Genomic DNA, 20,506 nt, shown 5'->3' on the forward strand with positions numbered 1-20,506 from the left:
ATAATTTATTAGAATAAAACCTCACTTACATGGTCTGGATTCGATAATGTGTACAGTAAATCACAGTACCGCTTTTCTAATTGAATAGCCTTACTCGGCTAAGAGCTGTCTCAGCATCAATATCAATTTTGGAGACGCAAAGCTTTCACCAGTTCATCGCTAGGCGGAATCAATGTCGTAGGGCTTAATTTTGGCCCACACGATCAGATAAGGTGCTGGTCCTGTTAGTCAGAGGCTAGTTAAGTCACTTACCTTCCTTAATTTCAATCGCCCCAGCTCTAGGCACTAAAAACAGTGGCGTAGCTAGGGTGGGTTGTAGAGGGTGGGAGTCCAGATTTGAAAATCCCCCCTGGCCCCTACTTGAGGGAGAACCCCCAAAAGTGTCCGAATGTTTTTACATTAAATATTAAGCCAATGCCATGTTATTTAGCTAATCATGTTGTTATGTAAATTAGTGACATATATTCCACACATTAAACTTAATAAATAATATGATAAATAATAATTAGTACATTATCTCATGTCATGATGTGGAATGCCAAAATGCAGGGTCTTCAAAGAGGTCAAGCCCCCCCCCCCCCCCCAAATTCCTTGCTACGCAACTGCTTAAAATTTTATTATCGTTAAATATATTTTGGAACGTGCTGGTGGCAGTACTCGATCGCTCCTCCCAACCAAACATAAAGAGTATTGTGATAAATAGCATTGGCGGACTAGGCAAGGGACGCAACGTTATTGCCCCCCCCCCCCATGTGACTAACTGAATCTACTCCAATATTTTGAATAACGGAGTGGACGTACCTTTTAAGAAAAATTATTATATTTTGGTATTATTTATGAATACTTTTTAAAATTGTGCTATATATTGATTCATTCGTTCTAATAATGTGATAACACACTGCTCTCTTGTGCTGAAATGTAGAACAGCACCAACAACATGTGAAGAAATCTAAAAAATTATTTGAAGATTGTGATGTGTTGGGGTGGCGGTCAATACCTGTTTTAGCGTATTTCTACTCCTCTGTAATTCATTGTAATTAAAGATGATTGAATTTATGTGATTATAATTTCTTAAAATTTTTGTTATATATTCAGTGCATAAAATTTGCATTTAAAAGTAACAATTAAGTTTTTGAGAAAACAAGCACGATTGTTGCACAGATTACTTTCAAATCTAAATCTCCTGCAAAACTGGGTGGCCACTAAGGCTGGCTGCCTTGTCGTGCGGTTTGCGCACTGGACTGTCGTTCGGACTTATTGATATTTCCCGGTCCAAACCCTGCCCACTCCCATCCCCCCGTTGTCCTGATGGAGGTTTGGACTATACCTGAACCAGAAGTCAGAACCAATGTTTTTTTTTGAATTTCTCAATACAAACAGGAGATCGCCAGCGCTGCAAGTTATAGAGCTTGAAGATTAAAAATATTGGTGAAAAGTGCAAAGTGTATCTGTTTTATATATGGCTCCTTTTGTCTCGAAAGGCAATGGATGCGCCCAAGTGAGTCACTGGTTTTGGCTTAATCTTGAGACGGGGAAGAATCTGGTGTGGCTAATCAAGCCAATTCTAGAACGGCAGACTTTGCCACAATTCGTACATGTGCATGCCTCTGATTTAGGGCTAGCAGACAGGGCAGCTTTCTTTTTTTCCCTCTTGATTAAAGCCGCTTCAATTCTTTTGTTCTCAGCAAGGGTTGTCCCAGCACGCACAGTCTGTCTCCATACACTCCGGTCTTTGGCTATGTTTTCCCACATACTTTCACTGATGCCTGAGGCTCTCATGTCTCGCTTGCAGACATCTCTATATGTTAGTCTTGGGCGGCCCTTGGGTCTGACTCCTTCCACAAGCTCAGCATATAAGATATCTTTCGGGATTCTACCATCTGGCATGCGGGTGACATGTCCGAGCCAGCGTAATCTTCTTTGTGTCAGGAGAGCATACATGCTGTTCATATTGGCCAATCTCAAAACTTCCTGATTGGAGACATGGTCCCTCCAAGAGATGCCCATTATGCGTATCTGTTTTATACAGAGCAAAGAAATTGTTTTAGAAGCTTTCATGTTTGTTCAATAAAAGTCCAGTGGGTCACCCGTGGAACAAATTTTAATAGTAGGTCAAGGTAACCAGTGGCGTTGCTAGAGATTCGAGGTTCCGGCGGGCTTGACCACTTTAGGGGCCCTGCATTTTATCATTCAACATCATGGCATGAGATAATGGAGTAATATTTAATGTAAAACAAATTTCGAACACTCATTTGGGGGCCGTTTTTTTTTTTTTTTCAAATTTGGACCCCCCTTTCCCCTAAGCTAGCGACGCTACTGAAGGTAACGTGACCTTAAAAATTAATATGGATATTGAATTATTGACATATTGTATGCATGTGTAACAAGGGAAATAATTTTAGAACCACTGTAAGATAATGTGGGTCTAACCACTGTAAGATAACGTGGGTCTCTGAGGGTTAAACTGACCAGCAAATCTACATTAAATCTACATGGTAAATAAACCAAGCGCTATCCAAATAGAATTGGCATAAACATTTGCACTGTACTTTAGATTTGTTGACATTAGCAACCCAAAACCAAAGCAAATATCGCGCTTTTTTTTTTTTTAATTGCCTAACATTTAATAGGTTAGAGGTGTTCTCCAGCCAACAATATCTTGGAGTATAAATATCCGATTACAGTAAAAATGGTACCGTTAGAAAGGTTATTTTAAGCCCTTTAATAATATGTATAACGTTTTTCATTTAGGTAAAAAAATAAGGGTAATAATCCTTTACGCGTAACATCACAGCGCCGATTGATCGTGTTAGCTGCTGTGATCGTTGTATACCTTGATTGTTTATTCGTAAAATGGGGCGTGTGTCAGACAAATGAATATTTTTGTTAAACATATGTATTTTAAAGAAAAATGAACGAGCTTTATAATGGTACCAATAACTAATTGATTAACATTGTTTTTATATAAATAAATTTAAAACATCCGAAAAGAGTTTGAATTTCTGTACTATAAAGACACGTATTTTATTTAGTTAATGTCACCACTAGAGAGCTTGTCCCTTTTTCTTTAAGAGTGTGTACATTATATTTTAAAAACAAGCGTTGACGTGTTATCTATTATTAACCGAATAAGACGTCATAAAATAGCGATTTCGCCTGCGTGCGTAGTCTGATAGAATGAGCCAAAATGCACCTTTGCAACGCATAAGTCGTTATAGAACAATGATTTTTATTAAATCTACATCGTATTATTTGTAAGAAAAATGTCTGAGATGGGTCAATAAGATGTTAAACATTAGATATTTATTGTTTCTTCATGTTCTACTATTCTAAATGGTAACAAATAATTCATATCGCTACGTTAATGAAATGTTAATGTGTGACTAATCTGTAAGTATTTTTTATTTCTAAGGGGTCGTGTTTTCAAAAGTAAACCCAATTTTTTTTAAACATATTATGTAAAAGTGATTAATACAAATTAAAAAGAAGGGTTTACAGTTAATAAAAAAAACTAATGGTTCAACATGTTCAATTAATAATTACACTTGTAATAAATGTATAGAAAGTCATCACATATTGGCTTTTGTTAGACAATTAGTTAGTATTTTTATTAATGTAGAGACGCACCAAAAGTGACGGATTTTGAACGCGATTAGTTACGCTAGAACTTTGTTGGGTCAAAGGCTACTTAGAGACAGAAAATCAGTTGGTGATAGAATTTCATAAGGGTAGGACGTATTTATCGACAGAGACCTCGACTGTGGCCTTGTTCAACGGTGTTTGGATTGATCTCTCCACTTGATTGTTAAACTAGATGTTGTCTAGATGTTAAAATACACCCGCACAAAACCCAGACATCTGCAGAGTATTCTGTCGGAATCAGACAGGCATCAATTAACTACAAGACAAATAGCCATCATCACAGTGGCGACCCCACTATATATCGAGTACTTGACCTAGGGATTTAGATCTAGAGTTTTGAATAGTCTATAGAGTCTAGTCCTAGATCTAGATCTTGGTCTAGACTAGTCTAGATCTAATCTTGGTCTAGACATATAGAACGAAGGTCCGTCCAGTGGCGTAGCATCCATGGTGCGAAAGAGTTCGATGAACCCGTGCCGACGACCAGTAGGGGCCCACAGCCTGTGGAGTAGCAACAAAGGCGCAAAGGGATTCATTGCTCTTGGGCCTATGAATCTTTATTAGTTGGGGCCCACGTGAGAACTTACGGATGAACTAAAAGTCCTGGTGTTGACACGAATTAACATTTCGACAAAGCTGCTAATTATTCAATTTTCTCAAAGCTCAATTTGTTTCTTTTTTTTCTGTATTTAAAATGTGAAGTCTTAATTTTCGTCAGCCTATGAACTTATTTACTAATAGAGTAACACAACTGTCACAACAGTTGTGATTCTAAAACTTTTGAAGTAGATACATTGAAATAGTGTAAAACACTTATTTAAGACGGCAGCGTCCTCGGAAGTCTTCGTCACATTGTTTTGTTGTCCTTTTATAGTGTAAAAACAATGTTAATGTAATCATTACAACCAACAGAAAAAAAGGAGATGAATTCTAAAAAAAACAAAAACATTACATATTTAGCAAGGAAACCAAACACCAGAGTAAGTAACATATGTACCGTTAAAATTGAAATGTTTGTTTTGTCACAATGAATGGCGAAACCAAATTGGGGAGCAGGTTTATAACAAAGATGTAGAAGATCGAAAGATGACCAAATTAATCATGGAATAGTGTCCATCTCTGACCTGTGCTTAGTATTTGGTTCATAGTTCTTAAAGTTAACGCCATTATATTTTTACAAATACATAATCATGCAATAGTGTCTTTCGGAGATGAATACCTGTGTGTTATCTTTGGTCGGAACGATGTCGCCCATACAGCAGTTCCCCCCTCCCCACATAGCTGACCTATCCATAGGTATATACATATATGTATAAGGAACTCTGGCCAATGCTTAGTATTTGGTTCATAGTTCTTAAAGAAAGTTATCACCATTATATTTATATAAAATCTATAACCAGGTTTTATTTTAAAATGTTATGAATATTGAAATTTGACAGGAAAACAAAGCCCCAAAGAATCAAAACGACATAACAGACCTGTTGGGCAATGCAGTTCTGGCAAATATTTGTGGCATTTTACCTCCCTTGACACCATCTTTTCCCTTTGCAACTTCTTGTCTGACTAAAGAGGCCAATCCTTGATACACAGCTGCGATCGCAGGTTGGGCATATGTGATCACTAGGCGCCGTTGCATTATCACCCTTCTTTCTGCTTCTGTTGTGTATGGCATCTGCAATCCGAGACCCTAACTTTATGCTCTCTCTCCATGTAGATCTATCCAGTTCTTCTTTTATCAGCTGCTAGTGTTGTTTTTGAAGAGCTTCATGTCGCGTTTTCATACATCCGTATAACGTAAAAGTGGGCGACTAGCGGCTCTCCTGCTTCTATTAGATCGCCATACAGAATGTCTTGTGGAAGTCGACCTACTGGCATTCTACGAACGTGGCCAAGCCAGCCAAGGCTTCTGCTGCTGAAAGCAGAGCGGATGTCCTGGCATCCTACTCTTCGTAGCACTTCCTCATTGGTTATCCTATCTTGCCCTTTTATTTTAAAGATCCGCCTTTTACATCGGATTTGGAAGACATTCAGCTTTTTTTCCTTGAATGAGTAAGTTGACCAAGTTTCACATCCGTACAGTAAGGTGCTCAACACACAGGTCCCGTAGACTAAGGCTTTAGTATTGTTAATCAGCAATATGTTGTCCCACACTCTTTTCTACAACCCTGACATGGTGCCCATTGCTTTGGCTATCCTGTTGTTAATGTCTTTATCCAGTAGAGTATTGTTTGATATTACGGAGCCGATATAGCAAAAGTGAGCCACAAATTTCTAGTGGTTGGCCATTAATCTTTACTTGAGGTGCAGTATTATATCTGGCAAATATACCGAGGTCCATTCCGCACAATTTTCTAAGAGCACTTAAGACATTAAAAGCTGATCAAATTAGCATTTTAAAAAAAACTGTTTTGCCATCTCCGATGACGGAATAGCCCCCCCCCCCCCCAAAAAAAAAAAAACAACAGCAATTAGAGAGTCAGTTCTAGGTTTTCGTTTTTGAGAAAACCAGACGTCTGCACAGTTGGCTGAACAAATGTTCAAAGAAATGAATAATCCCCATTTATTCTTAAGTAAATTCGGAGGCTAAAGCTATGATGGTACCTCCAATACAAGTGGATAATAAGGCCTACACTGGTCTTCGAGTATTGCTTCATCAAAAGAAGCCGCTTGCGCATTATGTTCACTGTGCTAAAGGCGACTTAAAATTGGTCTTAAATGATGCCGTCAGCTGTGTTCAAGACGATGCAGATTTCTTTGACTTGGTAAGTGTTTTTTGCTCATAGCATCTTAAGATGGGCGTGTCTTGAAGCCAATAAGAAGAACATATCTTATAGTACATTCAAATATTTTTGCCCACAAGGTGGTCATCAAAGAATATTTCGGATATTTTGATATACTAAAGCTGTTAACAGAAATAATTTTTTTGTGTTTCGCAAAGGAAAACGAACGCCTGAAAGCTGCAGCACTTAGAGAAAAATTAGAATTATTCGCTAACATTGACCTGCTTATTGTCGAGTACTAAATTGTAATCGCAGTCAGCGTTGCGTTGACATTTTGAAAAAAAAAATGAGGCGCAAGCTCTACATAAATCAGAAAGTAATGGAATGTCTTTTGGTTAATATTCACATACATTTAGATTACTCAATTGTTCTGTCACTCTATACATTCTTCTTAATTATTGGAGGGGGCCCACCAAGACATTTTTAAATCCGGGCCTACGGATACCTTGCTACGCCACTGGGTCCGTCACGTTATTCGTTAAGACTTAAAACTAAAGAACTTCTTTAAAAAGAAGCCATCAATAATTTAAGGCCTATGCCTAATAGATTATAGGGCAAGCTAGCTATCTAGATCTAGATCTGCATTCTAATACATATATATAGGTCTAGATCAAAGTCTAATTGTCTCTATAGAGATCTAGATGTCATTTTAAGATTTGAAACATCATTTCAATCATTTTATTAGCTCATTGTTACTCCACTTTAACCTGATGAACCGTTGGGGCACCACACACGATCTATACGACTGTACGTCTTTGTCCATTCCTCTATGTCCTTTTCCCCTAGAATCTATTTTAATGTCAGTCCAGACCATTCTTTGATAGTGTCTTCCCATCGCTTAATTCTATTCATCACTAGATCGAACATAAAAGATGTAGACTCTGATTAGTGACAAACTGCATTTTTTAAAAAATAAAATAATTTCCATTTCAAGAATAAAACTCATATATTATTATTATCATTTTATTTTATTTTACTAGCTCAGACAGGTCCAATAAAAGAAATTTTAAATATCTAGAAAGATCTAGATCTGGATCTACATGTGTAAGCTTTATAGTCTCTAGTTGAAATAAAATATCATAGTTCCTTTTTCAGTACTGAATTAAGTAAGTTAATAGGTATTATATTTAGACTACTGATCTCAGTTCGAAACATCAGTCAAAACACCTCTATTAATTTCCAATTAATTAAATATCCATAAACACCCCAAAGATTAAATAATAATATATTTAAATTCTTAAAATTAAAAATGGATTAGCATTTTGCTGTACACTTAAGATCAGTAGATGAGTAAGTCTTATGTAAACTTGATATTTTTAAAAGACAATAAACAGTTTATACAAATTATTAATGCTTTACATGACAGTAATGCGTTACATATATTGTTTTTTTTAAAGAGCATTATATTACTGGATTACGTGAGAATGTCATTTTCAAAGACGAGTTTCTCTTTTGCTAGTTTTTTGGAACTGACTATTATAGCGTGTGATATGTTCAAAGCTGAAACAGTATCAAATCTCTTGCCAAAGTATTTGAGGTGTCTGCAAAGATGCTGATCCAAGTATGCTTGGATGTTGGTCTGGATTTCTACTTTTGGTACAAAATGAGTCAACTAAAGTCATAAAAACTCATCGACGAACTAACAAGCAGTAGGCCTAATATAAGAATGATGTTTGTGCTTTCAATTTTGTGAAATTGTTTTAACCTTAGAACCTAATTTTTATATTATATTTTAAAGGGTACTGAAAGCTGCATAAACTATGTTTAAAAAAATACATTAACTAATTTTAAGAAGAAATAAATAAATAAAACTTCGACATCTACAAGATTCAAGCTACATAAAAGTCTACAAGGTGGATCATGTTTAAGAAAAAAAAATGACTCAGCTGGATGTGTTGAAAGTTAAAATCAAAATGAAATCTTAAATTAGGAAGAACATATGGAAAGTGAGTAAATAAAAATAAATCTTAAAATTTTGATGGACAAGTCATTGAGATACTTGCTCTGATGCAAGATTAGGCGTTTAAATATAAATGTATCTCTATATCTGGTGGGCAAGCTTCTCACACCTTGATGGCTGAGATTGTAGTAACAGTACGGAGATGTTGCAGTGTATTCATAATATTATATTAAATTTATTTAAAAATAATTTAAAGGAACTACTTTTGGTTAATAATTTATGAATTTTAGAAATAAAGTTCAAGTTCATGGAACCCTATAAGTGTAAATTTGCTACTTTCAATGCTAATAGAGCATCCAAAGATTATGAAATTAATGACAAATATAAGTGAGTGATGTTTCTATGGTATAATTAAGTAATCAGATGCAGTGCGGTAAGAGTTTTATATTCTTATGCAGACTTCTTTGTTTAGACAGTGAATGTATTAAAAAAGGTGTCAGAAGATTTGAGTTATATTTAAAAGAAATTACTGGTCATTCAATTTGCAGAGATAAAAAAAAAAAGCTAATTAAAAAAATTTTCCGCACACAAAAAGAGTTATGATTTTTGGTTTATCAAATCAGCTTATATAGTGTATTGATTCAAAAGAAATAATACAATAGCATTGAGCTAAATGGCTTTGTAGATCCTTATGTCTAAGAATCGAGGTAAATCTATGGATTGTATGCCTTTTCTGCGACTACCGGATTGCTATATGGGTATAGGTATAGTATTTTATATTAAAAATGTAATGATGATAAATATCTAAAATATGGTATACAGTTTGTAGTTCTTTCGATATTTTTAGCTCATTAAAGTTTAACTAATTTTACAGTTTTTATAAATCATTGCATCTTATTTTATATGTATGACTTATTTTGACATATATTACATGCATGTAGCATTTATAAATTTTGTGTTACGAATTTTTGAAAAAAAAATTTTCTGTGTGTTTTTTACCTCCCTTTTTGAAACTTGCTAAAAATGATAAAATGAAATATTCGGAACAAGTAAATAACATCAACACATTTTTTGACAAAAAAATTGAGCGTGTTCTCTGTGTGCACATAAATGTTTTTACTAAGTTTCGTCCTTGGAAGTCTTATAGTTTCTCGTTAAATGTCCTTCAAAAAACAAAAGTTTGGAATGCCGAAAAATGAATTTGAAATATAAAGCGACTTTTTAAAGACATCAAACTTTTTAATATTTGAACTACGGGCATAAATATGGTATCCTCGGTCTTAGAATCACGAGTTCTATCTGAATAAATAAATAAATAGAGATTTACGCGACCGTTTTGAAAAATCGGTTTTGGGTCCCTATTAAAAGTCGATGAAACTATGGCTTCAGTGTACATTATTATTAAATATATTGTTATAAATTGAAGGGAGGCAACTCGAAACAGGTCTTAATTTACAGGACATTACACAGATCAAAATAGTCTGCCTTTAACATAGCTTCTTCTCAAGCCTCTTGACACCGTTGTTACGACCATGTCATCGTTCCCTTTCAGTGAAGACATGTCCTCGTTGAGTTGCCTCCCTTCAATTCTTTTTACAATCTATATATAATATATATATATATATATATAATTCTCTTTATGGCTCAAGAGTTTGGACACCAATGTCCTCGTTGAGTTGCCTCCCTTCAATTCTTCTTACAATCTATATATATATATATATATATATATATATATATATATATATATATATATATAATTCTCTTTATGGCTCAAGAGTTTGGACACCAATGTCCTCGTTGAGTTGCCTCCCTTCAATTCTTCTTACAATCTATATATATATGTATATATATATATATATAATTCTCTTTATGGCTCAAGAGTTTGGACACCAAGTAATGGAAAGATCACTCTTTTATTTCTGCAAGTCGGACGGACTAGAGTAATTTTAGAGGCGAAAAAAAAGAAGGGTGGGGAGAAACAAGCAGTGCCTAATTTAACAATTATGACCAAGAAGTCATAAAAAGAGAACAAATAATCTACTCTGTATTCACCCGTCAACTAAATAGCAGGGCCGGACTTAACCATTGTGGGCCCAATGCGAAACGGATTTCGCGAAGCCCAGTTTGGGTAGGGATACGGATAATAAATGAAAATTAAGAGTTTGTATTAGAAAATATATTCGTCTTTGCATTTTATTCATTCTTTACTATGCACAGAATTACTACACGAGCCTTGAGTGTAGCGAAGTCATACAGTATATCATAAGAATTCTGTTTCCTACATAGATCACGCTCAATAGGAAGAATTGCCAAATGTTTCAATCTATCTACGGGAATAGTTGACCTCAAGTAATTCTTCATTAGTTTGAGGCGCGAGAAGCTTCTTTCACTAGATTCCACAATTACGGGTATTGCATAATGCCGTTTTTTAATCGCTCGTAGGATTGTGGTTTTCCATATTGAATGACACCCCAAAATGACAATTTTTGTCTATATATTTTAGGAGATTTGTATGAGTTTTCTAAAGATTTAAATAATTTCCGAATATTTCGAGGACTTCTTCGTATATTTTGCAATTTGCGGAGATTTCCAGGAGCTCCTGGTAAATCGACAGGAGGCCGCGGGAAATCTGTTATAAAATTGTTTTTTTAAATAATTTATACACCTAGAATTAGCGCGGGTCCTATGAAAGTGCGGGTCCTATGAAAGTGCGGGGTTTACTGCGGTCACATAGGTTGTAGCGGCCTAAGACCGGCCATGCAAAATAGCAGCGTATGCAACGCCGCCGGTCGACTAGTACTAATTAATACGCCTAGTAGCTAAAACAAAATGAAATATAACTTACTCGTTTGAGTTAATGTCAGGGTCAACATATAGAAAAATAACATAAATGTTATCATTTGCATTTTACTGTACGCAAATGGTTTTAAGGAATCCAAGCTTGTGTCTAATAATATTGTATCTGTGCATAAATGTGTCCAATTCTTGGTCGAAGAAGGATGTCCACTAACATCTTGAAACACATACTCAATAGCAGTTTCTTTTTTTGTAAGTTTACATGGTAGTCGTGTGATGATATGAAGTGATTAACGGAACTGGATTCTCAAGTGTTAGCCCTTGAATGCATGGAAAAGAAGAGCATGACCCAGGATGTTTAAAAAACAAACAAACATTTTGTACTAGAATAAATATTTTAGTCCACCAAATAATACAAAAATGGAGGGAGGTCAATACGACTATCACTTTAGAGTTACCTTACAGTTACAAATTTTTTTCAAAAGCTTATATCTGCTACTGTTTCTGTCTGATATATAGTTTGAACGCAATTATATTTAACAATGTCAATCACTCGAAATATCTATCTTTTCACAATTATTCAATTTTAATGGCAAAATAATATATATAAATTAATTTATAAAAAATAACTAATTAGTCAATTAATAACTGGCCATTAATTATTTTGTATGATAGCAAAAGGGGAAATTAATCCTTCAGTAGTCAAATATATGCTAAATATATATATATAGGTTTCTGTTATCTTAAATAATTGTACACGTTATTTCTCCCACACCAATTCTTGAATAATGTTGAAACTTTAAGTAAAAGTCAATAGTACCATACAAAACACAAATCAATAAAACATTTGACCAATTAGTCAATTAATTATTGCTACACTACACTCAAGAAGAACATTAAGACCTATCTGTTTAAAACGTTTTTTAGATAAGCTTATCATTTTAGCTCTCGTATTTATGTTTGTAATGTTATCACATCGCCTTGAGCCTACATTTTATTTGTTAACAGCGCTCTATAAATTAAATTATTATTATTGTTATTATTATGTTAGAAACGAACGAGTATTCATTCTCTGGCGCTGCCAGGATCGAGTTTTGTGAAAGAGAAACGCAATTCATTGTAGTCCTTTTAACAGTTTCCACTGAGGAATTTTTCTGGTGATGTGGCAGGTCTGTAGAATTACTGCCCTCTGACAGGTAACGAGAATGTTAAGGGCCTTGATGGTATCTGTGAGGTCAAATGTTATTATTCCCTCGGTTGATATGACAATGGGGTATATTGTTATTTTGGTAAACTTCCATAAACGCTTAATCTCCAAGCCTAGGTTCCCATAGTTTCTTTGTTTTTCCATTTCAGTTTTTCTTAAATTATGAGACAGTAGTACTGCGATGTCAATAATGGTAGCGGTTCTTTCTTTTTATCAATAAACAGCAGTTCAAGGTGATTAAAATCTACCGTTTTGTTGGTCAAAATAGGCATATTCCATTAAAGCAGATGATCAGTAGACTCGAGAACCTCTTGGGGCGAGTATTTGTAATAAGGAGGAGTATCCTTACCGATCAAATTGTGTGTCAAAGCCAAGTGCTGGTGTATTAGCTTTGCAACTTGGTTAAGGCGACCTAGGTAGGCATATTCCGATAGGGCTGAACATCCTGCCATTATATGTTCAATTGACTCACCCACATTTCCACATTTTTGGGCATTTGTCAATAAAATTGAGTTTTAGAATATGCTTCTCGTAATTTTTTGTCCTAATTACTCTGTCCTGTATTGCTGTAACAAAGCCTTCTGTTTCAGGGTAGAGATGACCTGCATTTAGCCATGCTAAGGAAGCAGCCTTGTCAATGTTGTCTCCATCTAATAAAGCCGGGAATCCTCCTTAGAGTATTTATTATTATTGTTAATATTATTCTTATTATTATTAGTGATAGCTTAGAAGCATTGAGTCTTGTTTACTTCTAGAACTATCCGTGCAATGCTGTTCTGAATTCTCTACAGCCATTATCTTATAAATTACAGACGTTCTTTCTTATTAAAAGATAATTACACTCTATGCGGAACCATACCGTGCATGTTAGCTGAAGACGTTAACTCGGCTAAGTCATTGGTTTTTCTGACTGATTCAGGCAACCCGTTCCTTCCCCTAATAGCTCTAGGCAAGAAAGGGCATTTTTACAAATTTGTCTTAGCATGTGAAATTAGACTCTATATTTGTAGGGGCGCGGTGGCTGAGTGGTTAAGCGTTTAGATTCCAAACCAGGGGTCCTGGGTTCGAATCTCGGTGAAGATTGTGATGTTGAATTCCGGAATTTTTAGAGCGCCCCTGAATACACTCAACTCTGATTGGGTACCTGATTTTAGTTGAGGAATTTAAATGCGGTTGGTCGTTGTGCTGGCCAGATAACACCCTGCTCTTTAACTGTTGGCCAAAGAAACAGATGATCTTAACATCATCTGCCCTATAGATCACAAGATCTGAAAGGGGGAACTTTACTTTTTTTTTTTTACTCTATTTGTTCACTAGTGTTATGTACTAGTTTAGAGAGTATGTTAGTTTTGTTAGACAAATGTATTGTGTATGGTTTTTAGCGACGGTAAAAGTAGTGACGTAGTAAGACAGACTAATGACGTAGTACAGGGGTGGGCAACCTTTTTTCTACCGAGGGCCGCATTAAAAAAATTTGGGGACTGGAGGGCCGGATAATTTTTTTTTACTCCCAATTGAGGAATTACAACAACAGTTAGCAATTTCTTGATCTAATTTTACGAATAATTTTTTTTAACTTTGTTATTGTCTTTTTACATCACAACATTACACCACAAATGTACAATTGTACTTAATGTGAAGCATTTCACTGTTTACATCCGTGCATAATGTTCTGTAACTATAGAACAAGATTACTACTTGTTTTGTCAAATTACAGTCAATGAGCATCGACCTGTTCTAACACTTTATAATTTTCAAACAAACGAAATAAAGCGTGTTCACGGATAATGTGAAAGCTTCGCAGCAAAGTTTTCTTAAGTATGGGAATACAGCTTCTGGCAGTCATGAAATATCTGTGGAAGAACTCACTGGAATTACTCTTTCAGGTCATATTTTGCTTGGAGGTATATCATCTGGAGCTAAATCAGCTTCTGCATTAAATGGTAAACTGATGGTATTGAAAACTAGTTCCAAGTTCTTGACGTCTTAAAATTTGCTTTCAAATTCTACAATCAAGGAATCCAAATAAGTCTTTTAATTTCATCAATTTCACTAGAAATAGTTTCATCTTTCAGCTAAGGAAAATGATAAGACCTGATTTCACTCGCTGGCTCGAGAAGCGGAATAACTTTGTTTTAAAAGATTAAAGATGCAGTAACATTTTATTTGCAAACAAAACATTGCAATGTCTTCAATGGATAAAAAACATGAAGTCTGTCTTCAACTCTTCAACTTTCGTCTTTCAATTAACCTAACTATTTCTTCCTTGAGATTCCATATTCTTCTAGGCCAGCGGATACTACTGTTAAGCGAACATCGGAATGTTTGATTCCAAATCTTCAAGTACTTCTCGGAACTGCCAGTCAAAGCCGACAGATAATTGGAGGCCCTTGGCTAAGTGAATTAGTTGGCCTCAAAAAAAAAAAAAAAAAAACAGCGACAACAGTAAAATAATTCAATTTATTAAAAACATATTGTACTTCAACAATAACATAGATGACAAGTTTCGCTATTTCTTCTCTAAAAAAATAAAACAGTAGTACATGCAAGGCCCTCACCAATTGGAGACCCTAAGCAGTTTGTCTATGCCTAAGGCTGGCCCTGTACCAATAATAAGATCATTGAGAAATCAATTCCAACAATATATTTGATATAAAAAAGCCTGTTTTTCTTAGTCAAACCACGAGCTCCATTAGTTGTTACACTTGCCATCTTGTACAAGCCGAACCAACACAGTTTTTGATAGAATTGAATAAATACTGGCTTGTGTTTGTCTTTGACTGAATGTTTCGAAATATTGCCATTAAGTATAATCTTCGTTTACTTTAAACTTTTTAGAATGACGTTTAAAGACAATGTTTCTTGATAAGAATCAAAAGTTTCAATAATTTCTAGATCTATAGATATTTACAATTATTTGTTTAAATATATTTGCATTTTTATATGTGTAATGTGTGGGAACACCTGATTTCTTTAGGCGTCGGCGGGCCGCATAAAACATTTCGGCGGGCCGCATGTGGCACGCGGGTCGTAATTTGCCCACCCCTGACGTAGTAGAATAGGCGAACAAGAAGAACAACATGGCGATAGTATAGAAGTATGCTGTTTCGGATGTTAGTTGGAACAGTAAAAGTCGTTATCAAGTTTATTATTAACCTATAATGTTCTGCGGCTAATGAGAAGTAATTAATGAGATAGAGGTGAAGTCAGATAAAATATTAGCCCACAACAACTAGAATGAAAAATTCAGCTTAAATTACTGTTGGGCAAAAACGTTTAGGAAACTGTGTTGATAATTACGGCTGTTCCGTGTTTGCCAGGTTATTTAGTTCCGTTCATAAGTGGACGTAAATTTGTCTTTCCAGACGTACCAGGTCGACCATGAGAAGCGGAAGTATAATCTCTTGTCATCTTGACAAGATGGCTGCCTAGTCTTGCGGTTTGCGTGCTGGACTATCGTTCGGGATTTATCGATGGTCGAGGGTTCAAATCCTGCCCGCTCCCATCCCCCGTCGTCCTGCGGGAGGTTTGGACTAGGAAGTAAACTATCTTCAACTCTGAAGGAACATCCGAAACATGTAAAACATTTTACAAACAAACAAACATCATCACTACTATTTAATACTTTTTGGTAATGGGCGTATTTCAATATGGCCCCCTACAGGGATAATGACGAACGTGGAAGGGGGTACAAAGTATTAAATAATTACATATTTCCCCAGTCTTTGTTGAAGTAATTTACGATGAAAATTCAACCGACGGAATAAAACTCACGAAGCAGCTATCTGTATCATTATTATGTATGTATCTAAGTTTTCGCATTCCTTTATTATCTCTGGATTATATTTTTTTTTTAGTTAAATGTTTAGAAGCAATTTTAACAAATATATTTAAAAGATGAAATTTGTATGTTGTCAGTATCTTTACCACTACCAATCGTACCGCCCCCTTGATTGGACAGTCACCTATACTAGGCTCAACAGGGGTACTTTTGAGAAATATTACTTCGATCACTGCAGATCAGTAATATACACTAATTAACATACTAATATACACTTAATCAATCACAAAAAAAAAAAAAAAAAAAAAAACTATTTTGAAATATTTATAATTGGTTTGAACTTGAGAAATAATCGAAGGGCCATTTTCACATATTCTTAAACTATAATCTGTGTCAAAATGGACAGATGAGCGGCACTTAGACAAAGGGAAGTAATGATGGAAAACAATTTAAATTATTAATATCAGTTAGCTCCCTGACAAAAAGGTTTAATACTTTTTTCCAAATATAATATAAAATTATCTTCATCTCTAGGATTCTGTCAGAACCATATATGCTTTAAATATACAGACGTACAGGCACTTTTTTGTTTCTAAGATTTCAAACTTCAGTTGCCACTTATGTATCATCATTATTCCCTTGGTAATACACGCACACACTCCATTAGATGACGCGTTTTATGGAAGCTATTAGATAAATAGAGTTATGCGTCGTAATAATGTTTTATCTCTGCCATTGAAAAAAACACAACATCAAGTCAGTTGACGCAACTTAAGTTATAAACCGTAGCGAATGACAAAGATTCACCATTTAGCTACCTCCAACCAGATCGGACAAGATAACACATAAAATACACTACCAACATAAAGTCTTTCGTCAATTTTCTTCTTCTTCGTTCAAATTTTTATGTTGGAGCGTTCGAATAACTAGAACCAGTGCTTTTTTTTTTTTTTTTTTTTTTTTTTTTTGTGACGGTACGCACCGGTACGGCGTACCGGCACATTTTTTAATGTGTGGAAAAATTATTACTTTTCTTGTATTTTAACGGCCCCCGAAAGGGGAAAGGACGCTATTAGTTTTGTGTGAAATGTCTGTCCGTCTGTCCGTCCATCCCATTTAGATCTCGTAAACTAGAAAAGATATTGAAAATCCGACATCACAATATTTTAGACCATTCAAAGTTCTGATGCAACGGCTACTTTTTTTTTCCTGAAAGCGAAAAATCTAATTTTTAAAATCAGTTATGCAAACAGTTTTTTTAAGAGAAAAAGCTAATTAGTAAACATTATAAGTTAGACCTAATTAAAAATGAATAGTAATCTTGTGAACTCCATTTTCCTGAATATTTTTTATAGCGCAATTTTAATTTTTTTTTAATTTTTAAGGATTGGAATAATAGATTGAACCTATTCAAAACAATTACATTAATTATAAGACTTCAGTTAGGCCAGGAGAGGCACGGTAGCTGAGTGGTAAAGCGCTTGGCTTCCGAACCGAGGGTCCTAGGTTCGAATCCTGGTGAAGACTGGGATTTTCAACTTTGGAATCCTTGGGCGCCTCTGAGTCCACCCAGCTCTAATAGGTACCTGACATTAGTTGGAGAAAAGTAAAGGCGGTTGGTCGTTGTGCTGGCTACATGACACCCTTGTTAACCGTAGGCCACAAAAACAGATGAATTTTACATCATCTGCCCTATAGACCACAAGGTCTGAAAGGGAAACTAGTTAGGCCAGGTTCACATCTAACTTTGCATTCACTTGCACATATCCTTTGATCTGCTGGACCGTTGGGGCACTACACAAGATCTGTCAACCTTCTTTCTCCATTCTTTTCTCTCATTTGTCTTTGATATAATTTCATTTGGATGTTCTTTCTGAAAATGGTTGAAGTCTGCCTGGGTGGACCACTTCGGGGGCCGATTTTGAGTTTGTGTTTCCACACAAACTGTCTTTGTAACCTTGTTATTAATTAATTAGTAGTTAAAAGTTAGGTAATCCATCACTGAGTACTGGCACTTATTTTGTTACAAAAAATCACTGACAAGAACAATATATGAGATAAACTGCGCAGTGGTTTACAATTTAGGGAGCTCTCCTTGTATTGGGGTGTTTTGGGGCCAGTGTCTTGTACGGGCCTCTTGGTAAAGAATGCGGTTTTGAATAACATGGTCAGCTTTCTCTGGTGAAATTCCACATGGGCAGATTTTACTGGTTCCAATCTTGAGCTTCAGGTACATATGTTGTCTCATTCTGTTGTGTCCGGTCCTGAGTTGAAAGATTAGACGTTGATTTTGTCGGGATAGCTAATAATAGGCGTTATCTTTCTTGTGATTTGGGTGAGAGCTTTTCCATTTCTTATTTATTTTATTCACTATTAGTTTCTTCATTTTTTTGTGGATATAGTACAATGTTTAATTGTGTTGTTGTTTTTTTCGTACACTCGGCGAGTGTGTCAGTTCTATATATGCTGGTATTCATTGAATAGCAGTTTTTTTTTTTTTTTTTGTTTGCTGCTGATGTTGAGCTTTATAAATGCTGTCCTGAGTCGTTTAACATAGGAGTAATCAGAGTTTTCCAAGCTTTGGAGGACTGTTTTCGCATCGGTTAAAAAGACGAACCGACTTTGTGGAGTATCTGCTGATTGGCTATCGTAATCGTAAATTGTTTTAGATTTTTTTGTGTGATTTTATGCTTAGCTGTGTTGCTAAAATTAACAACACTACATAGTGTAAATGAACGTTGAATGGTGTAATACTGGGTTCTTACTTCCTGAAGTACTCTAGACACGTGACGAGACAAACACTATACGACTGACTCAAGTCCGTTCAGCAGACAACATGAAGTTTATTTACAACATAATAATAATATACTGCACTCCTTGTTAGTGCTACAAGTCAAGAAATAATAATCCTATCCGCATAACAGCGGTATCAAAAGTATCCAATACGTTAACAACAAATCACGTCCGCATCTCAGCGGGTAACAATAAGAACAATTACTACTAGTGACACTGGAGCTTCAACTATAGATATCCATTGAAATACGAGTAATACCTTAATATCCAATAAGCACATTATGAAATCAACTCTCAAATATTATTAATCAACAATGACTAGTCCTTCGACTCTCATGCTATATGCATACATATCCACCAGTCCAGGAGGAAACGTCCAACCTTCCTGTACCGGGAGCAAGACCTTACTGACTTGACTTGACTGAACTCAAAGTCAACTTTTCTTTCTACTTCCTGTTTTCTACATCAGGAATTCCACGTGTCTTTTAAACTATTAACATGACGTGAACTTTAGATCATGCAATGTCAACTAAGACTGTGACACATAGTGAAAGTACATTTTTAGATTTTATTGTTACAACACAGACTGACAGATAGACAACAAAGAACTTATATCGGCTTTTCAGCCAAAAATCGCTTAGTTTATTTATTGTTGTCTGTGCCATATATAAATAAATTTACAAACAAGAATTGCTCTCTTAAGAGTATATTTATTTATTTATATTGCATATAACATATAAAACATAATATTTATATCATATACACATAATACCAATAATACATATAGTACATTTACATAATACATAAAACGTACAAAAAAAAACAGATACCATACATATATCATATACACATAATGCATAAATCAAATACACATAATTCAAAGGGCAAATCTATAGAATTAAAACTTACGTTGACAGATTAAGAGCTTTGATACAATTGTTCATAATCCAATTTATTTGTCAACGTGGTAAATGTCTTTTATATAGAAATGTAGGTATAAATCCAAATACTGTTCAAATACTGTCCAAATACTGTCCACCTATTTTTGAACTAACCTCTATAAGGATTGGCTTTACCTTTACCTTATGTATTGTGATATTAAACTTTTAATCCTTGTTTTATAAACTACCCCGTCTAGGCTTCCTATTAACACTTTTGCTGAATATTTATAGTTCTGGAATTTGTGTACGGTCACCTGTAGATCTATGCTCTTCAATTCTAGATAGCTCTAAAAAAAAATAAGCATAAAAAATTACTTAATTTATTTTCTAAGAAGTAAAATATTAACAATTTTGTTTTAAAAAGCACAATACCACATTTATAGAGCTTAAAGAGACATACTATTTTTCATAATAACTTAACTCTTTGACTGCTGTGTTTTGTTTTCAAAAAAATGCTACTTTTTTAAAAAAAATAAGAAAATGTTCCAAACATGGCTAAAACAAAAATTTATTGTTTAAGTACCAATGATGCTATAGTAACAAATTTGGTATCAAAGTAAAGGTAAATGAATGGAGAATGTGAAAATGTAAACATCTTTCTATTTAAATATAAGATACAAATTATAATCTAAATAATATGACACTCAGAAAAAAAAATGGATGCCA

General features: G+C 34.9%; 2 protein-coding genes across 5 annotated transcripts in view; both read right to left on the reverse strand.

Moving 5' to 3' along the window:
- The window catches only part of LOC106059789 (uncharacterized), a 47,036-nt gene extending 35,640 nt beyond the window's left edge, over positions 1-11,396 (reverse strand). For all 3 annotated transcript variants that reach the window (XM_056014075.1, XM_056014074.1, XM_056014073.1), the window contains exon 1: positions 11,168-11,396. In XM_056014075.1, the coding sequence (XP_055870050.1) occupies positions 11,168-11,228 (61 nt within the window). In that variant the 5' untranslated portion in view covers positions 11,229-11,396. The remainder of the gene's footprint in view (positions 1-11,167) is intronic.
- A 7,537-nt stretch (positions 11,397-18,933) lies between these two features.
- LOC106079156 (uncharacterized) overlaps positions 18,934-20,506 on the reverse strand; it is a 50,751-nt gene continuing 49,178 nt past the window's right edge. For both annotated transcript variants that reach the window (XM_056014101.1, XM_056014100.1), the window contains one exon: positions 18,934-20,127. In XM_056014101.1, the coding sequence (XP_055870076.1) occupies positions 20,066-20,127 (62 nt within the window). In that variant the 3' untranslated portion in view covers positions 18,934-20,065. The remainder of the gene's footprint in view (positions 20,128-20,506) is intronic.

This window comes from Biomphalaria glabrata, chromosome 16, assembly GCF_947242115.1.
Source record: "Biomphalaria glabrata chromosome 16, xgBioGlab47.1, whole genome shotgun sequence".
In the NCBI taxonomy this organism is placed as follows: domain Eukaryota; kingdom Metazoa; phylum Mollusca; class Gastropoda; family Planorbidae; genus Biomphalaria; species Biomphalaria glabrata.